The sequence below is a fragment of the Copidosoma floridanum genome, unplaced genomic scaffold, assembly GCF_036245765.1.
Source record: "Copidosoma floridanum isolate Cflo_tuat_1 unplaced genomic scaffold, Cflo_Japanese_pri ptg000025l, whole genome shotgun sequence".
Lineage (NCBI taxonomy): Eukaryota > Metazoa > Arthropoda > Insecta > Hymenoptera > Encyrtidae > Copidosoma > Copidosoma floridanum.
The window spans coordinates 7,034,448-7,053,954 of NW_028321902.1; the positions used below are offsets into that span (position 1 = coordinate 7,034,448).

The 19,507-nt window shown below is 40.2% G+C and overlaps 1 protein-coding gene across 1 annotated transcript; it reads left to right on the plus strand.

Moving 5' to 3' along the window:
- Positions 1-8,833: 8,833 nt before the first annotated feature.
- On the plus strand, positions 8,834-18,450 carry Ms (neuropeptide receptor myosuppressin). Its single transcript, XM_014360055.2, has 3 exons — positions 8,834-8,948; positions 17,986-18,195; positions 18,299-18,450. Exons 2-3 carry the CDS (start codon positions 17,991-17,993, stop codon positions 18,400-18,402), a joined length of 309 nt encoding a protein of 102 aa, XP_014215541.1. The 5' UTR covers positions 8,834-8,948; positions 17,986-17,990; the 3' UTR covers positions 18,403-18,450.
- Positions 18,451-19,507: the final 1,057 nt, after the last annotated feature.

A 19,507-nucleotide genomic window follows, 5' to 3' on the forward strand; every position in this document is an offset into this window, starting at 1 on the left:
GTAAAAGACTCGCGACACGTGATTAGCCGGAGCGACTTTTGACATTTTCTCGGTCTCCCTCCCTTTGGAGGTGCCGTGGAAGGTGAACATAAGCTCGTCAATGAGCCGGCTGGTGCCTTATTTTGGATTTTCGCTGCCGATTTTTGACGGACTCGGTAGCTGGTGCTTCGCTTGTTTTGCCCTACGAAGAGACGGTGGATCTTTCGCGGAACAGGATGACTCGCGCTTACGTGTGAGTTTCACTTTTACATTTTCTTTCTCGATGTGTTGAGCGCAAAGAAAATTTTTTGCCTTTTGATTCACGTGCGAGCCGAGTGGAAGGGAGTAGAAAATGTTTTTCACGCGATCGGCATTCTTGGATAAGTCTTTATTTAAAATTAGTAATTTTGCGTATGGATTTGTTAAAAAAGACTGTACAATGAAATTACTGTGTAAAATGTAAAAAATAAAAACTTTATACTAAAGTCGACTCGAAACAAACTTGGCAAGTATTTTGAAATGAGGCTTTACTTTGGAATGAGTCATCATCCAATTGCGATAAAAACAAAAAAAAAAAACATGTTTTAGATAATGACAGAACCCAGCCGTTCGAATACCTATAGTGTACAATTATTAAAAAAAAGCCTTTTTTTATCGCGCAAAAAAAACTTGCTATTGTGTACATTGCCAAGCAAAGTTACTATACTTTTACCTTATCTATAAAGCAATACTCCAACTCATGCTTTTTTCTAAAACTTTTGACATTGCTCTTTTACATAATTGCAAATGGTTCCAAGTTTCATTTGATTCTCAATGAAAAGGTCACTTTCTATGTTACGTGTTGGAAAAAGTTGGATTTTTTTTTTTTGTTTTTTTTTTGTTTTTTACCATAAATCTCTACTACCACAGGGAATACAGAATGCGATGGCAGGCGACCACTTGGGCGTCATTCCGCTGCATTACTCATCGGCGAATGATTCGAAAAAATGGCACAATTCAGCGCCTCGATGCATTATTGAGGGGAAAACCTATAAGCATATGCACCGTATCGTGCGTAACGTCAAACCATCTCGTGATCGGATGCGTCAGCCGATCGATCGTTTGCGTGAACCCACGGCTTTCGAATCGTATTAGCATTTTTTGCCTTTCTGCCCCTTTTTCTAAGGCTATCTTCTTTCTTTGTTTTTTTTTTTTTTTTTTTTTTTTCTCGACATCACCGAATGACGCAATACGCGCCACCAAACTAGAACTTGGAAGTCTTTTAAGGTTTTTTAACTATACGCTGGTGCAAGCAATGCCGAAAAATCATTATGACAGCTGCACCGGCTTAATATCTTCACTAGAGAATCGAGATTTTAATTAAACAATTAATAAAACAATGAAAGCCATTTTAATGCAATTTGTTAATAAAAAATGTACGTTCCATCTATTTTGATTTTTACATTTTTCGATAGCGATCAGTTTATAGCTGTGTAATACTTTCGTAACTATTAAACAATCAGTATATTTATTTATAATCGTACATGTGAAAAATTATGACTCGATGACTGTCTTTTTGAGGAAAAGTTACAATTTCGAATTAAATGTAAGTTAAAATTCTTCAGTTAATGATTCGATAAAAAAAGAATTATTTTTTTCCAAGTACAATAACTGTTCGTTATCCAATAACTAATTCATGAGAGGTCAAATTTTAAAAATATCAACATAAATATAACAAATTTGTTATTGATGTGTGTCGTTTCGAAATTTTCGCTTATCTTAAGTTGGTCATTAATGACGCATTGTAGTTGAAAAAAAAACGATTTTGTTATTTTTATCAAGTCGTTAGCTAAAGAGTTCTAAATTGGTTTCAACTTTCCTTAAAAAAACATCCATTTTTATTTTTGTACCACACAATAAATTTAACAACTCATACTATTTTGTGATTAAATTTTTTTTACATATTATCTCATGGTGTAAATTTACCTCGATATTTTCCATCAACTCTTGAGTCATTTTGTTTCATATCTTAACATCGCATCCAGCATGACTGTATAAACTACTAGATTAAAATTTTTGTTCCGTTAAATATTAATCTACTTCTCTTGATAACCGCATCATTATCATACGAGTACTAAATATAAGGCTTTGCATCATAAACGTTATTTTATAAAATACAGTTATATTTGTCGCGCATACAATAATTTGCCACTTTTCTGCGAATAGTTGAATTGTTGCAGTTGATTCTACAAATTAATGCTACGTAAAATTGCCGATAATATTGAGAATCGAGTCGAGAGTCAAAAAACCGCCAAAAAATTTGACCGGAATGTATAAAAGTAACCCTTAAAATACGGTAAAAAGTACATGCAGCGTCACTCTTTCACCGCTGGTGCAACGGCGAAAATGCCGGTTATTTTATTACCTCCTAGTTCCTCTCGCGCGATCGCCTAACCGATTCAGCGGAGAAAAGAGACGCTGGTGGTACTCTAACGTATCCTCCGAGCGGGGATGCACACACACACACACGCACTCGACGATCAGTCACGCAGGTCACGTTTTAACTTAGGGAGGATGGAAGGGGTGCTCATATGAGAATTTTCCCACTTTGCCCGTAAGCAGAATCGAATTTCCCCCCGACCTGGAAAATCGCACCACCCCCCCCTTCTCTTCTCCCGGTGATGATTACAAGTTCTTGTACGTAGGTATATAAGTTTCATTTGTTGTTCTTGAGTTGATATGAAAAATGTAAAATTATGGTCCAATATTGCGGAGAAACTACGTCCCTTATCTCTTATAAAGCGCAATGAAAATAGCGCTGATCGTTATTTTCTATCAAAGAGGCCTGCCGAGCGGCGCGTGACAATGGTCATGTACACACATGCGATGACCGTGACTCGCGCCAGAGTCGTTATTTCCTCCAAAATTTTATATCAGATTAAGGTTTCTTTATTCGACAGCTAAAAGCTCACAATAGCCGTAGCATATATACATATATATTAATTTACGCACACATAAAGTAACAATTAAAAAATGTGTGTTACAGAAAAAATAACAGTTACATGTAAGATCAAATTAAATGTTCAAATAACAATTTGAGTGGTATATGTACATACAAAATTAATCAAACGATACATTATTGATGAAAGTAGAACTACGATACATCAGGTATGGAAATAAATTGGACTCTAAGGAATGGGCTAACCCACTGAAACAGCTTTCTGTAAAAACGATTTCGAAAGGATGGATTTAATATTCCAGAGCTACGCACTAGCATAGAAATCCAGTCCTGATGGTTTAAGAACCGAGTCAAGAGTATATATACATCCAAGGTGGGAAGAAAAAAAAAAAAAAGAAAAGAAATCCGTTTTTCCTCGCACTTGGCCTGTACATTTATATGTGATGATAATACGATGCAAAAGGGCGAGGGAAGATTGAGCCGTCACGCGGGCGCGACGAGTGTCGTTTTGTTTTAATATCCCGCCACGCGACGGGTAAGTAAAGGCCGAAGATGAAAACAGATTTGCCGGGCCCGTGAGCCACCGTCGGAGGACGTAGCGCCTCTCTCTGCGGGATACGAGCGAAATTATATTCCCCGCGCTGGGTACAACGCGCCAGTGTCGCTCGGCTAATTTCCCACAAGACGTCGTAGATGGGAAAAATCCTCCCCCCCTCCCCACGTTTCATATTTTATCGGTGGCTGTATGCGCTTCGACGGTTCGTTTCTTCCTCGGTTTGTTTTTTGCCACTTCAAAAAAAAAAAAAAAAAAAAACACCACCCTTTGAACGGTATTGTTATTTTCCATTACATCGACACTTGGATGCATATAATTGCGCAATGCCGTGTAATGGGCGAGTAGCTTCGGTTGTGGTTTATTTTGGAGATTACGGTGTGGCTCGATGGCGGGTGCCCTTTTAATGTGAATGAAGAGCCGAGCCGAATGTGGCGATTATGCGGACTTGGTCACCTGCACCGGAAGTAGAATTTATCGGGATCGAGGCAGTTTTTTTTTTTTTTTTTTTTTTTTTATCAATCCCGCGTTTTTGATCGGTAAGTGTATAGGTATGTGTGTGCGGTGTGGTTAGAAAAAAGAAAGCGAGTTTGCGATAAAAAGTTGGGAGCCGCCCTTGACACGCTATAGGAGATAACCAACAAGTAGGTGGCTATACTGTTACACGTTTAATTGCATAATTGGCCTCGACGCGCTTCCATAACTCGTGACAAACTCAAACTTGTAATTTTTTGTAAAAATTGTCTCTTGTTTTGCATCTTTTCAATTTATTTTACAAAATTTTAATTATATCTCATTTCTGTATGAAACGTTTGTGAAAACTGCAATTTTTTATTAAATGATTTTCTTGAAGTACCAAAACTTGGATACCACAACAAAAAGCCAAATGTATACCTCGTGAACTACTTATTGGTCGATGAATGTTGCAAAAATCGAAAAGTTGATATTTTTATGCTGATATAGAAATGGTATTGGGGTGTTTATTATCAAAAACAAGTGGCAAAACATTGCATTTTTTTACACCAAAATTTTTACTAAAAAAACAAAGTATGTTCCACACAACGAAACAGTAGTTATAATTTCTTACAGATTTCCATACACGAACAAAGTATTGTTCCTTGTTAAAAAAAAAAAAAAAAAAAAAAAAAGTAATAATAATTGAACTTTTTAGCTTGCATGATGTATACTTTGTAAGTAATCTCCTTACACGTATCGCCATTCATATTTCCACTACACATCCACGAGTTTTAAATAATACTTCCTTAATAAAAATAAAATCTTCTGTGGAACCTGTTGTGATTAATTTATAATGGCTTGTGTTTACTTTTCGTTAACATGCAACAGGGGTGGGCATACATGTTTAGTTTGACCGCAAGGTAACACCTAAATCTCCATTTAATCCAATTCATCGGGCTTCGAGCAAAATTTGTGCCTACCGTTGTTAATGCCTTAATTTACGCTATTAAAATAAACACTAGTTTTCTGGACCACTAAATTAATTAGGAAAAGTTCTTATGCCCGCCTTTCGACAGTAATCCCGAACTAATATATTATATCTGTGTATAAAAGGTTCCCAAGCGATTCAATTTGACCGTAAAAAAGAAAAAAGCTGTAAATGCGAAAACAAAAACTTTTTTATTATTAAATTTGACAGTTTCGTGCAGTATACTCTTAAATTTCATTAATGATAAACTTTGTCTGTTTGATAAAACTTGTTATTCGTTCGAGTAGGTGATTCTTCATACTTGTGGTTGGAAATATATTTTTGCCCAAAAATAGACGATATGCTCTTTGTGACACTTTTTCTCTCTCTTTTAAAGCACAAGGCACTCCTTCCAATTAGAGCCCAACGGCAAAAGTGCCGATTATATTAATAGTCGTTAAAAAAAAAAAAAAACTTTGAAAACAATGTGTATTCCCAACAAATTAACGTACAGCGTGCGACATGCATTTCACATATTTACAGAAAGTTGCAAGTTCGTCACTGTTTCACCTAATTTCGGGTGATAAATTAGTTTTGTCGTAACCATAATGTTTGTCTTGTTTGTATGACTGTCAAGAGCAGTAGTAATTACGTCGGTCGCGCAACTCACGACCCATTCATTTTAATCGTAACGAATAATTCGTCGAGCCCAAAGAAGCCCATCTCCCCGACTGCACGACCGCGGCTAAGGTACATAATATACGTTATGTATCGATCGTCTTGGGTATATATATACGCATCACACATGGTGCACAGCGTAGGCGCGCGTGGGCGTCGGTATATTATACTTGTACGCTCCACCTGTTGCGCCCTTATATCTCGCTGAGCTTCGCGATGATGTCGCAACCAAAGGTACACATGTATAACTCCAACCCTGAAAAATAGTTGTGGTCTAATACTTATATTTCACGTGGGATGACTCGGTTACTCGAGAGCAACACAATCATTTATACGTATATAAATGATTTACATGTAACGAGTACACCGATGAGCATCGCGAGGAGAAAATACTATATCGTTTGCCAAGTGTTTTTCCATTCCACTCCAAGCCAAGCGCGAGGAAGAGTAACGAAGGGAAAAAAAAAAAAGAAAAAAAAGTACAAAGTGTATATGTCGTCGATTCCGCGAATCGGTAGTAAATCGAAACTTTGGGGCGTGCGATGGCCATTAAAGTTCGTTTTCATCGGGGGAAAATTATCTTCCCTCTGACCCTCTCCGCGAACTTTTGAAACTTCGCACGGGCTTGCAGTGGCTTCGAAAACTTTAGAAGCGCCATAATACCCGAGCACTATTATCACCACCACCGGTGTGTAGTTGTGCCAACCGCGCGATTCTGAAAAATTCAATCTCGAAAGTTGGCTCCACGTGACGACCGCAGGGGATTGCTGGACACCTACGGCTGGACGGAAGAACTCATAATACACGATCAAATCGATGCTTTTCGCGAAAAAATAAACAATACTTTTTAATTTCGAGCTCTAAATAATTACAGTATGGTGTACTGCCTATAATCAATACCGTTGAATTACACGAATCCCACGTCTCAAGATTTTCGTGGAATCCCTATACACCCGACGTCCGTCGATGTAACATTATTTGCGGTGTGAATCAATTGAAATGATATCAATCATGAAATAAATAGGTACCAATTGAACGAGTCACACGTGTAACGTTTAAACTATTCGGGTGGCAATTATCGAGCTCTAAAGAAAAACGTTTTTTTTTTAAATTTAATTATTATTTTTTTAGAACACGCGATTCTAATTATTATTCGTTTTATACTATCTAAACGTTCTTATTGTCAACAAACAACACATGGTACAGGCATATATGTACATATGACACAAAATATATGTATATCATTGAAGTACGTAGAGTTTAATTACTTGCCCGCACCTTCGACGTTATACACATGCAATTATGTGAATATACATACACGCGTCGCAGATGCAGACAACTACTTCAACTACTCCTATTTGCCGATACTCCATTTCACACGGACTGATAATGCAATTTGTGTTTCCTCTCGTAACAAGGGAGGAAGGGTTGCGTTTGAAGCTCAACATTTTCCAGAAAAAAAAAAAAAAAAAAAAAATGACGATTACCCAACGTTAGTTTTAATTGATACCGTGGAGACGTTAACCGGTAAATTTAATCGCGAGAGATTACATACACGCTCATCGTATGTTTTGCATTATATAAATTTTCCCTGTACGTAGAGATATAACCGTTGTGCTGGTAAGCGGGTTGTCGTATATAGCTTGGAGGTACCTAAGGACCTCGAGGGTCGAGAAATCTGCATACGCGGTGTTTATATCCATCCGCATCGAGGACCCGATTATCCCTTCCTCCTTTAATCCGCTGTATATATACGTATACGCGAACGAACTTGAACTCGAGAGACTATTGAAAAAAAAAAAAAAAAACCTCGCAAAACTCCCTCTCTCTGGAAACTCGCGAGCTTCCACCCGCATGCGGCGCATTGTAAGCGCGCTCGGTAATTCGTTTATCTCTCGACGCGATTATCGCTTATATATGTGTATATACAACGTATATATAGTGTAGAGAGGAGAGGCGCACTGTGCATGCACCGGAATACACATCGAATACGTTTAGCGTTGAAGCGCTTGTCGTGTATATAACAATGATAGCGGTATATACGTATAGCTGCTGATGGGGTGTTTCCTCTAATGGCTCGCATCCTCCCAGATGCATATATATATATATATATACCTTTCTCCTCTGGCTCCTTGTATATACTCGGCCAACCGATGATGTATATACCGAGATTTGACGATCTCCCGTGTAAGTACGTACAATCGGTATCGGTCTTAGCTTTGTTGCCTCGTCCAATTTACGCGTATGGGTATTTATCGTTATTTTACATCGCAGATATACTTAATGTGTTCCTCACAGTTGTTGACGGCAGTACGATATATACGTCGAGTACGCAGCATCGAGGGGGAGACGATCTTTTTTCCTCTCTCTCGTGACGTACTATTCAAAAACAAACTCGGATCGTCTGTACATTATATAGGGATGTCAAAGGGGGGGTGGGTGAGGGTGGTTGTATACATTTCAACGCTCCTCGAGCACCTCTTGTTTTAATGATAGCGCACATCATCATCATCTCGAGAGCCGTGTTTTCGTTCTATTTTCGACGCCCCATCAATCATTTGTACAATATTTTTTTGTTTCAGTCCCGCAAATCCAATCCCCCCCCCTTCCCTCAACTAAGGGATGACACCCAATAACGCACCGGAATATCTCGGGCGCTAAACAGGTATACATTGAATCCAACAGTTGTTTGAAACTCGACGCGAAATCTGCACTTGTACGGGTGTCACGAGAATTTTTTTTTTTTTTTTTCATCGTAAATGCACGAATCTCGGTAAAAAAGAAAAAAAAAAACTTACCGATAATACAATCGGGCTATCATCAGTTTGATAACAACACTCCAATACGCATGTACACCGATCATTGCAGGGTCCACAATCATATGATAATTTGTACGCATTATTAAAATTCCATCGTTATATAAATAAAGCATTAAATATTAGATGCAAGAAGAAGATAAAGGGTGTACTTGATGCAGTCTTATACGTCATCGGGTATATGGTGGTCGCGTGAAACGTGTTGTACATCGGAAAGAAAAAAAAAAAAAAAAAAAAAAAAAGATGTACTAAGGGAGTTCGAATGTGTATGTATCGTACAGTCAATGGTTGGTGTGCGCGGGTGGTGGTGCGCGCGCGCTATTCTACACGTCGTGTGGGTAGGCGGCATCATCGTCAGGGGTGGAACGGGGCGGTTATATACACCTGGCTGGTGCGCGTATTTAAGGGGGAATGCCGGCCGCCCCGAGCGTCACTTGGCTCGACGAGCAACCACCTGCCGGACTCTCTCTCTACCTGTACACCCTTTGATCGGACCGGTGGTGCACTTGTCCGTGGATACCGGTTGACGATTTTTCAACGAGGCGTCGGCGAGTTTTATCGGTGAGTCCTGAAGATACGTTTGCTTTTTTTTTTTTTTTCATCCCCCTCTTTCCTTCGTGGAAGGGAGAAAGGACTACGAGTTGTAATCGCGCGTGAAAGGGAACGGTAGTTTCGCCAACTGTTGCGCTCTTCCTTCCGTCCGCGGGGGGAGAGATTGTTCTCGGTGCGCGAAGTAATTGAAAAGTTGGCTCCTTTTCCCGATGTCCTTTCGGGAACTTTCTTACATTTTATCACGAAATCGGTCCAATTTTGATCATCCGCTGCACCAACGAATGTTTAACTTGTAACTTATACATATACACGCAAACGTTTGATGGTATAACAGCCGTAGGAAATACATTTTTTTTTTTTTTTGTCAAATTTTAATTTTCGATTTGAATAAACGTTGTTTTGGTGAACTGACGGTTCCGCGGGCGCAGGGCTTCACGAAGCAAATAATATTTGGCTTTACAGTCGCGTCCATACCACATTTACGTAAACGTACATTTAATCGACAACTATTCACATAGGTACAAACTACTTGATTAAATTTCATGTAAGGAAGCCTTGGTATAGCGCAAAAATTGTTTCAGAAACGTTGCCATTAAAACTTTACAACTAAATTGTAAAAAACGATTTTAAAAAGTTGAAAATGTCCCCTGCTTTTTTTATTGCTGAAAATCACTTTTGAATTTCTTTAGTGTACAAGTGTCCGTTTACGGTAAAACCATCCGAATGGCAAGCTATTTTATGCTTGTATCTTCCTATTATTTAATTCAATAAAAAAAAAATATACACAATTATTGTTAAAAAAGTGTCATTGAATAGCTCAGTTCCCCCAATGTGGGCGCTATCATCCACACGGTAACTCCTTACAAAGTCATTACTTTCGTAGTTTAAGTCACAAAAATTAGGGAATAATTACCACGTGTCCGAATATATTGTGTTATACAACTGATTATCTTTTTCTCCCAACACAAACGATATTCACACGGATATTATATTCCCGGCGCATCGGCACCTTGCCAGTAAAACCGGAGGTCGTAAATTCTCATCCCGACCAAAAGACACCATATACTTGTATCCGATGATGAAAAAAAAAAAAAAAAAAAAAAAAGAAAAAAGTCATCTCTGCCAGCATAATCGAGGTGGACTCCATTGTTAATCAAAGCGCGTCCACAGCCCTTCCCCATCGCGATGACAAACGAGTCCCTTCCTCTCCCTCCCGAATAAACTCCTGCACTGCATGACGCGCCGCGCAACTCCCAGCGATTAATATTACCCTCGACCCATCCTCCGTATTCTATTTGCGCTTAATAAATAAATTATAAGCCGGGGAGGGCGTAAAAGTAACAATAAATTTCTTATTTCGATGACGCGCTATAGGGAGGGCGGCTCCGAGATGAATTGGCTCGATCGAAAAACTCACACGACCGCGCGGCTTATGCTTTATTAATTGGGGCGCGTCGGACTCAATAAATTACGAGTGGCTCGAAAAGTGGAGGGGGAAAAAAAAAAGAGAAGTTACTGTTTCGAGGCGCTCCCACGTATGTTATATTATATGAATCAACACTAACTGACGCGATTTGAAATCGTTAAACCAACAAGGAAGCTTTATTCTTCGGATCGGAAGAAGATCAAAATATATCGGAGCTCCGCAGCTTTTTTGCCACAAGTTTACGAATATTCCTACAACCGCATGTAACGGATACAAATAATTGTCCAGAACGTATTTTTTTTTTAGTAATAATCGTTTGTGGTGCATCCCGACGAAAGTGTAAACTTTTATACTTCTGCGAAATCGTAGATATTTGGTACTCGATTTCAAAACGATTTATTTTAAAAAAAAGGAAAAAAAAAAACAAGCTTGACCAAAGTAAACGATGCCCACGCGTGGATACGTTTTTTGAAAACGAACCAGATACGAAGCCATACAAATATTTTCCAACTTTGAAGTAGAGCTTGGCAGACTGGAAATTTTTTTTTTTTTTTTTTTTTTTTTTTATGTTTCCGACGTGCACGGGGGAAAAAAACGATCGACGGGCATTTCGCAATTGCTGTGCACGCGAAAAATCGGACACGCGTTTTTATGCGAATTCTCCGAATGGAGGGAAAAAGCTTGTCCGACATTGGAAATCCGAGGATCTGTCCGTGCGCCGTGAATTTATTTGGATGCGCGTCGAATAGCTCGGACGTCTGTTATTGTACATACCGCGCGAGTTCTAACGTTGCGAACGAATGTCGTCCCGTTGCGAATCAAGTCCTCGAAATTTCGCGATGGAAATCGAAGCTCACTCTTTCGTGCACGACCTTGCATTTTTTTTTTTTTTTTTTTTTTTTCATTGTAAGTAACGAGAAACTCGCGCAAGGTGAAAACATCGAGGAATGCGTCGATGAAGTTTGCGCGCTCGACAATGCCTGCATCCTCGAGACTTGAAGAAGTTTTCAAATCTCCCGAGTTTTGCTTCGAAAACTACGTGTATGAAAAAAAAAAAAAAAAAAAAAGTACCCTTTAGTACGAGTACCATGTACATTATACCACTTCCCCTTCATCTTGCAACTTTTCATTGAAACGCGCACCCTTCGCTGCAGCACAACTACAACGTGTTTTCCCGTTAACAACGTTTCAAACTTGTTCAGCACGTGCGATAAAATGTAGATGCATTTCGTGCAGTTATCAAATTTATTTAAATGACTTACTTTTCGGGATATCGTTTCAACTTTACAAAATTACCTGTCTTACGTACGTAATTTGCTCACGTATGTAACTAATATTTTGTATCATAGTTATTAAAATACACAATAATTCTCAGACGCAAGTAAAAGTTCAAACATTTATTATTATACAGCCAGTGTTGGTTACTATTGTTACATAGGTTTTTTTTTTTTTTTTTTTTTTTGAACACTTTAAGAAAAAATTTTTTTTCCTGATTGAAAAGCATATTCTTCTTTCTAGAAACATTTTTTACTCGGTACTATTTGCAACGTAATATTGAACAAGAAACTTATTTTTCTACCAGTTAAGCGCAATACATTAAAACTTGAAATATTTAAAAAGTTTGACTCATTTTTTTTTTTCTACTAATTGTTTTTCATTTTAGTGTGTAAAGCATAGAAAAAAATATTCCATGTAATCACTACTAAAAAATGCATTCAGCAAAAATAATGAATTTTCGTAAAAAAGTTTTAAAAAGTGGACATTCGATACACGCGTCCTTTGCTTATTTCGAGCGCAAAAGGCGAATGAATAACTCGACGGGAAATTGCGCGACCGGTCGAATCGAATTATTAAAATAATCAGGAGTAACTTCGCGGACGGAATCTTTGATGGGAAAGCCGCGTTCCAACGACAAAAGCGGGACCAAATTGATACAACTAATTATTTTCCTCCGCGTTTTCTCGCACCGTAATTAGCGCGCGCAAGGACGCGGAAACGATTACAAGTATACTCTACGAGAGAGTTTACTTAAATATATATGCTCGCGTATGTAAGAAACCACCGACGCGTCGCCCGAGAGAAAATTACAACCCGCGAATAAAAGCGCGTCAAACTTTATCTTACCTGTTGGTGTAAAAATACACTTTTGCGAGCGGGGGGGGGGGGGGAGGGTGTATTAGAAACTCCTCGCATCGACGAAATCACTCTTGAAAGCATTCGGCATGGCACAGTGTCGAAACTATTTTTTCGTAAGATCGAGTTGGTCTTTTTGTAGAAGAAGCAATAATGATATTTCTACGGGTTGCGCAACTCGGCGGGTGCTTTTTCTTTGCTCGCGTATCGTGTACGCGTGGAGTAGGTATAAAGTTTTTCCACGCAACTTACGTAAAATGTTCTTTGTTGAAAGCACATTGGGTTTACCAAGAAATTTCGTTTAAAAAATCTTTTTTTTTCAAAGCATCAAAAATAATTTAACAAAATTATTACCACGCATTTTGAAAGACGTATACGTTAAATGGCACTTTTCGAGATTTAAATACTGGCTGATTTATTTGTTGAATCCCTCAGAGGAGCCAAGTATGCGTACTTAACATCAAAATCACACGCGATCAACATTTTTCCGCAACGATCCATCAAATTTCACTCGCCAACAGAGTCCCATATCGTTCCTTCTCCTTTTCTTATCGTGACACTTGACTGTGATTTCCCTTGTTCGCGGTGGATTGTATTTTATTATTATTATTATTTTTTTTTTTTCAAAGCTAAAAGAGTGAAAATATACATGCGAAGCAGCAGACCGGAAGGTGTATTTTTGGTTGTGACACTTCGATGAGTACACGCGCGGACGAGTCGTCGCGTGCGTGTAGTAAAAATCTCCCCAAATAGATATTTATCGGTTCGAAAATCGACGAACGGGAGAAAACGAAGTAACACGCGCGACGTGATGCGAATGAGGAAAGCCAAGGTATAACATTATACACACCGACGCGTGCGTGAGCTTATCGTTGCCGTGATTTCCCGTGTATATATATATACGTATATATACACGACTGCTTTTCTCCCTTTTTGTCTTTCCAGTCATTTCGATTGCCGACCGCGGCTGAATTTCCGATTGCACGGCTATATGGGATATCGGATATGGAGACGATCGATCGGCTCCCTTCCGACAAAGTGCCTCTTTGACGTTTCACTCAAGCGCCTTTCTACCTATTTTCCCTCTGCTGAGATCATCCAACGATTTTTTTTTTTCCTTCACTTTTTTTTTAAATTTAAATCCATACCGATTTCATACAACTCACGCTCGGGATTTACGGCGAAACAATTATCTAACTATTAAACAGTTATCAAACTGTACCATCTATATAGTCGCGAATGAAAAAAAAATCCTAATTTTTCTACCTACGCACCACGTACATCACGTACCGTACAGATAAGAACCGAGTGATATCGCAGGGCCGCAGATGTATAAAGAACCGGGGATTAATTAAATCTCGGCCCAACAGAAGGTTGATACGAGACGTTATTCACATCGCCAGGGGGGGAGAGGAAAGATTATCCCGGTAAATAAACGTACGAGAGCGCTGTATACAGATAACAAAAAGAAAAAAAAAAAAGGAGGCAGGGGATCGACAGATTTTCCAGCGGACACTTGTTGACTAACTCCCGATTGTTATCGTTATAATTGCTCCTGCAGCGTGTCGGCACCCCCGGGGGGAGGGGGGAGATTACAACGTAGCCCCTCTGTTGTCAATATTTGCCGGCCAAAGCGACGCGCGCTTTTTTGTTTCCGTTTCGTTTTTAATGAGAAAACGCGCTCCTCGCTCACGTGGCTATACTCGTTATATGTTTTTTTTTTTTTTTTTTTTTTTTCTTACTCGTCGCGCACGTGTGTCCATTATTTTTCGTCCCAATGCTTACGTAATGTACACCCGTACCCGATACTTTAGTGCAGCTAATAATCCGTTGAGCTCCGGCGAGTTGACGATACATATAAAGCATAGTCGTAGGCGCGAAAAACTATAAGAAAGTTTGTTTAATGGAATTTTCCCGAGAAAACGCTCCCCGAGGCCTTCCTCCAATGAATTATTAATGCAAGCCCAAGATATTATTAACACGTAATATGCGAGCACCAGGTGCGTGCTTGGAAATTGTTTTACATCGGTACGTATATAGTTGAAAAAACTTTGCAACGAGTGGGGCGCCCTTGATTTTTCTTCATTTAAAATTTTGTTGAGAGGTTTTTTGCATCGCGAAAAACAGTTGGACTTTTCGCTCCTTCTATACGTGTACGAGCACGTGCAAGCTCACTTTCTCCCGATTACAGGGGAAGCAACAGGTCGGGAGCAGCTTTCCCGCGGATTATCCCCCCCGGCGAGTCGCGAATCGCGCGAGAGGAGTTGCGTTGGAATACCAATTTGTGAGCTTTTTTTTCTTCTTCTATTTTCATTCGGGGATCGGTTGGGAAATGTTAAAACGGTTATCAGTGCTGTACTTACCGTCATGACATGAGTTACTCCTCGAGGCTAAGTTCTGGGGAAAGTTTTATTGCGTCGGCGGTTGCCTTCCCCCCTGGGAATCTGCCGATTTTCGGTACTCGGGTCGTCGGGAGGAAGAGCCGCGTAAATAAATCATACGCCACGATGGAAAAGTATAAGCAAGTCACGTGGCACGTCGATCGGAAGCCCATGTATGGACGCAAAAGCCCCGGGTCGTGCGTCATGTCGCGGTAACATTTTTTTTTCACGAGAGAAACGCGTCGGTTACGGTCGTGCTTTTGTACCCCCACTGGGCCCATCGACGTCACGGCGCCCGGAAGAACATTTAATAATCGAACGGTGGACGGCGAAAAGCCCTCTCGTATCGTTTCATTTGTAATGGCCGGGGCTTCCAGTAACGGGATCACAGCCACGCGAATACATTATTTGTTCGTTTGGGCATCGTTGCTTTTTGAATTTGACGGTAATACAAGTGCTCTCTTCGGCGCGGGGGCTTGATTCGATTTCCACCGAGACGTACGTTTCATTCACCTGGAAAAACATGTCTTTGTACATTACCAGCAAATTGATGATGGTGCATTGTCGAGAGAGAGAGAGAAGGGTAATATTCCTCGGGATCCAATAAAAGCCCACGCGAAGTAGCTGATCAGTCGACAATGCGACGTATTTCCTTTCGTTTCCACGGCAAAGGGTGTAAAATCTATTTTTTTTTTTTCCCCCTCGAGTCCTTGAGCTCTGGCTTGGGGCCCGGATAGCGCGACTCCGACCCAGTTTCGGCTGATTAACTCCCCCTTGTGTTTGCGCTCGTTCGATCCCGTGCACGTCGGGAGCAATAACGAATACAGCGCGCGCCTGCAGGGAAGACGCACGGAAAACTCAATCTGCGCGTGTGTCCTTTTTTTTTTTTCCCCGGGAAAATCGAGCCATATCGGAGTCACCGCTTGGTCACCCCGAGTCGACGGATCATGCATCGCGAGATCGAGATTTTTCAGTCGGAAGTAATTCTTACGGGTCTTGGAATTGCATGGGGGAGCTAAGGTGAGTCGAGCGCCCCCCTCAGAAAATTTCAAGGTATGTATGGAAGCTCTTGCGACGAGCGCGTGATTTTTCAGGGTCCGGCTAGTATATATATATATATGTAGGTGTACACTCCTCCTTTTCATTTGGCGAGAATCTTCTTCTTCCCCTTTGAAATGCGAATCGCGCTTCGCTCTTCTTGTTCAAAATCGTCGGGGGACGTACATCGATTTTTCGCTTGGGTTCCCGAAAGGTACCATACTCGAGGTGCTTTTCCAGTTGTTTCAATACATACGAGGGTGAGTCCAGTTTTGTTAAGTTCGGGGGTCCGATGCTTTTTTTTTTTTCGGAACGAAAAAAGCAATTGGCGAGAAAGTGCAAGTGTGGTGAAAGTGTTACGTGGGAGTACGACTTTCGATTTTTTTTTTTCCACATCTCACTGTCTTTGTCAAATATATATATACGTCTCTGAAATACTGCTGGGAAAAGATTGTTTTTTTTTTTTTCAAAAACCATTGAAACACCGTAGCCTTGATTAGATCAAACGTTATTACGTATACTACCCATTTCGTCCTCTAATGTATCCGTAACACGTGTAAAAGAGGCACGTGTACACGACAAGGTCCAAAAAATATTTTCATTCCGAGGGAACCGCGGTGCAGGTAAGAAGCATATACCAACACATGGGGTGTGCCTTGAGTTTATGGAGGAAAAGAGAGTCGCTTGGCGGAGAAGATCGCAATTTCCGGTCCCGTGACGGCGCGTTGCGTCTAATGAGTATTTACGAAGGAGACGATTGGACGCACGTCCGGTAATTGTGCCACCCCTGCTACACACCTGCGAGACTTTCTTTGGATCATACGTTTACGTCCGTCCCATCTTGTACCCGTTTGTCTTCGGGTTTTACAGACTATATTGGAATAATCGATAATAACTCGTATCTATATTCGTAATTGTGTAACTTTTAGTTTTAAAAGTAATTTACCGATTTCATTGGGTCGTTTGAGGTGTTGTAGACACAGAAATTCCCTTTCACATTTTTTCTGTACGCATCAGTGTCTCCTTACTCGTTTGCATGTGAAAAAAAAACAAAAAAAAAAAAAAAAAATTGTTTCCTCGATTGAAGCCAAGTAGAAAATACCCTCGAGGGCGCCGAGTGATCAAACGTACCCAGGAGATGATCCTCACATTTCATAAATCAGAATACATTGATCATCGATCGCTTTCGTCGGCCGGTGGCTGTCTTAAACTGTGCTTGTAGTTTCTATTGTTGTCTGTTCTATTGTAAATGTCAAGAACGTGCTAACACCTGTCGCGATTCCGATTACCTACATATAGTATATATGTATATTCCGCGGAGACGCACCTATAACGTACCACATGCCCCTCGTCTTTTTCCCAGTCATCGCACAATTTCTGTTTAAAAAAAAAAAAAAAAAAGAATTTTTAGTTTTGAAATTATCACGTGTACACATAAATACGTAGGAATGAAATGGGTATACAATTGTGTTGTATAATATTATACTTATACCTTTGATTGGCACTGCGAATCGTAAATACACACGTCTCTCTTCTCCTGTCCGTCCGAGACTCTCTCCTCAAGGGGAGCCCGGTCCACTCCCTCGATTCATCCGTTATCATAATTATCGTTTCGCTCGCTGGGCACATCTGTCAACGATTACCAACTTTGTCGCGTATCGCGCGCAAAACGCGGAAATGCAAAAAAAAAAAAAAAAAGAAAAGAAAAAGAAAAAACGTGTGTTATTCACAGTGACGAAGATCGCCTGGTGTGGCGAGGGTGGACGTCGATTAATTTAGCCCGAAAATCGATCGTACGGGAACCAAACTCCACGCGCGGGAGTGTATATATATATGTATGTACGTGCAGCTAATGAAATTTCACTCCGTTGATAACAAGTATGTAACGTATATTATATACGGCGTCACCGGAGACGCCGGACTCGTCTCGTTAACTGGTTCGCCCCCCCCCCGGAATCTAAGTTCATGCCAAGCGAATCCGCGGCCATGCACGTATAGTACACGGGACAGTTGATGGTATTATTAAAAATAACGGCGATTAAACCGGTGGATGTATATTATGTTATAGAAACCATGAAGTACAACAGCTGCGCGGCACTGGCGCTCGTCTGTCTGGTGTGCGTCACGGAGTTGAGGATCCAGGCGTTGGCCGCCCTGCCGCCCCAGTGCCACCCCAACAAGCTCCACGAGCTGCCGAGTCGAGTGACCAGGGTTTGCATGGCCCTGCTCACCATAAGGGACCTCGGCACCTCCATGGAGCAGTACATCATGGAGAACGGTAAAACCACCCTCCACCTTTTTTTTTTTTTTTTTTACCCCTCTTTAGGTGTACACCTGTACCCATTTTCGGTTTTTTTTTTTTTTTTTTTTTTGTTCGACAGCCCCGATGTTGAGCGTGGACGACTTGGACGCCCTGCCGCAGAGAGATACCATGAAGCGCCAGGACGTGGACCACGTGTTCCTGCGCTTCGGGAAACGCCGCTAGGCAACCAACGTATATACTCGCGGCTCGTGCGACTGGGAGTGCCGACCGACCCACCAGCATCGACATTTTTTTTTTCTTGTTGTTATACACACGCGCGATTGTACATTAGACCAAAGATCGTTTTGTTTACATCATCCCTGTACTGTATGAACACAAGCGTACGTGTATCTATTGAATCTTTCTTGTTTTTATGATTGCATCGTTACTTTTTTCTTTTTTTTTTTTTTTTTTTTTTTTTTTTTGTTACCATTACACAAACACGTGGACACTGGGGGTAAAAGAAAACAAAAAAAAAACAAAAAATTTAATTTTTCTGCGGTCGCGGTGATGCACAAGGGTTTTTGCGTACGCTTTTTAAACATGCCGACCGCGCGTCTGAGATTATAACACACACCTTTAACGCGTATGTATCGTATAATATGTTATTTCCGTTCGTTTTACCGTATAGTTAGTATATACATATACATATACGGTTTTAGATGTAAGTTACGTAGCTGTTCCGCCTGTGTGGCTTTGTTCGTCTTTTTGATTGTTTTTTTTTTTTTTTTTTTTTTTTCTTTCGTTTACTATAGCGTCGTGTATATTCATAGAAGCGGCAACGAAAGTCTGATTAGGTTTAAAGCATGTATTTCCGAGGCATCACAGTACTGTGTAATTGTACTTATCAAACTACGGATCTTGACCTTACTATGTTCGGGGAAAAAATATATATGTATTGTTTTTTTTTTTTTTTTTTTCCCCATTTCAGGGAAAACGTTTTCGAGTCAACTATTGTATACGCGACTACTAGAATCTCAATGTACGCACGTGGTTGATAAAAATAAGCAAAGATCGGTGTTATTATTATACATATTCTTAAATTGTTTTCCTAAAAATACAATGCTCCTTACACATGTGCTATACAATTTTTTATTCATCACTGCAAAAACTTTGCATAATGGTTTGAAAAAGACAAAAAAAAAAAAAAAAAAATTCAAGTCCGATTACACGATACAGGCTGACGATTCCCCCCAAAAACAACTATTGAAATTATGCATGTATACCTATATCGCGAATCTTTCGAATGTTCCTAAAAGCGAGGCTCAACTTTTTTTCGAGCTTAGCT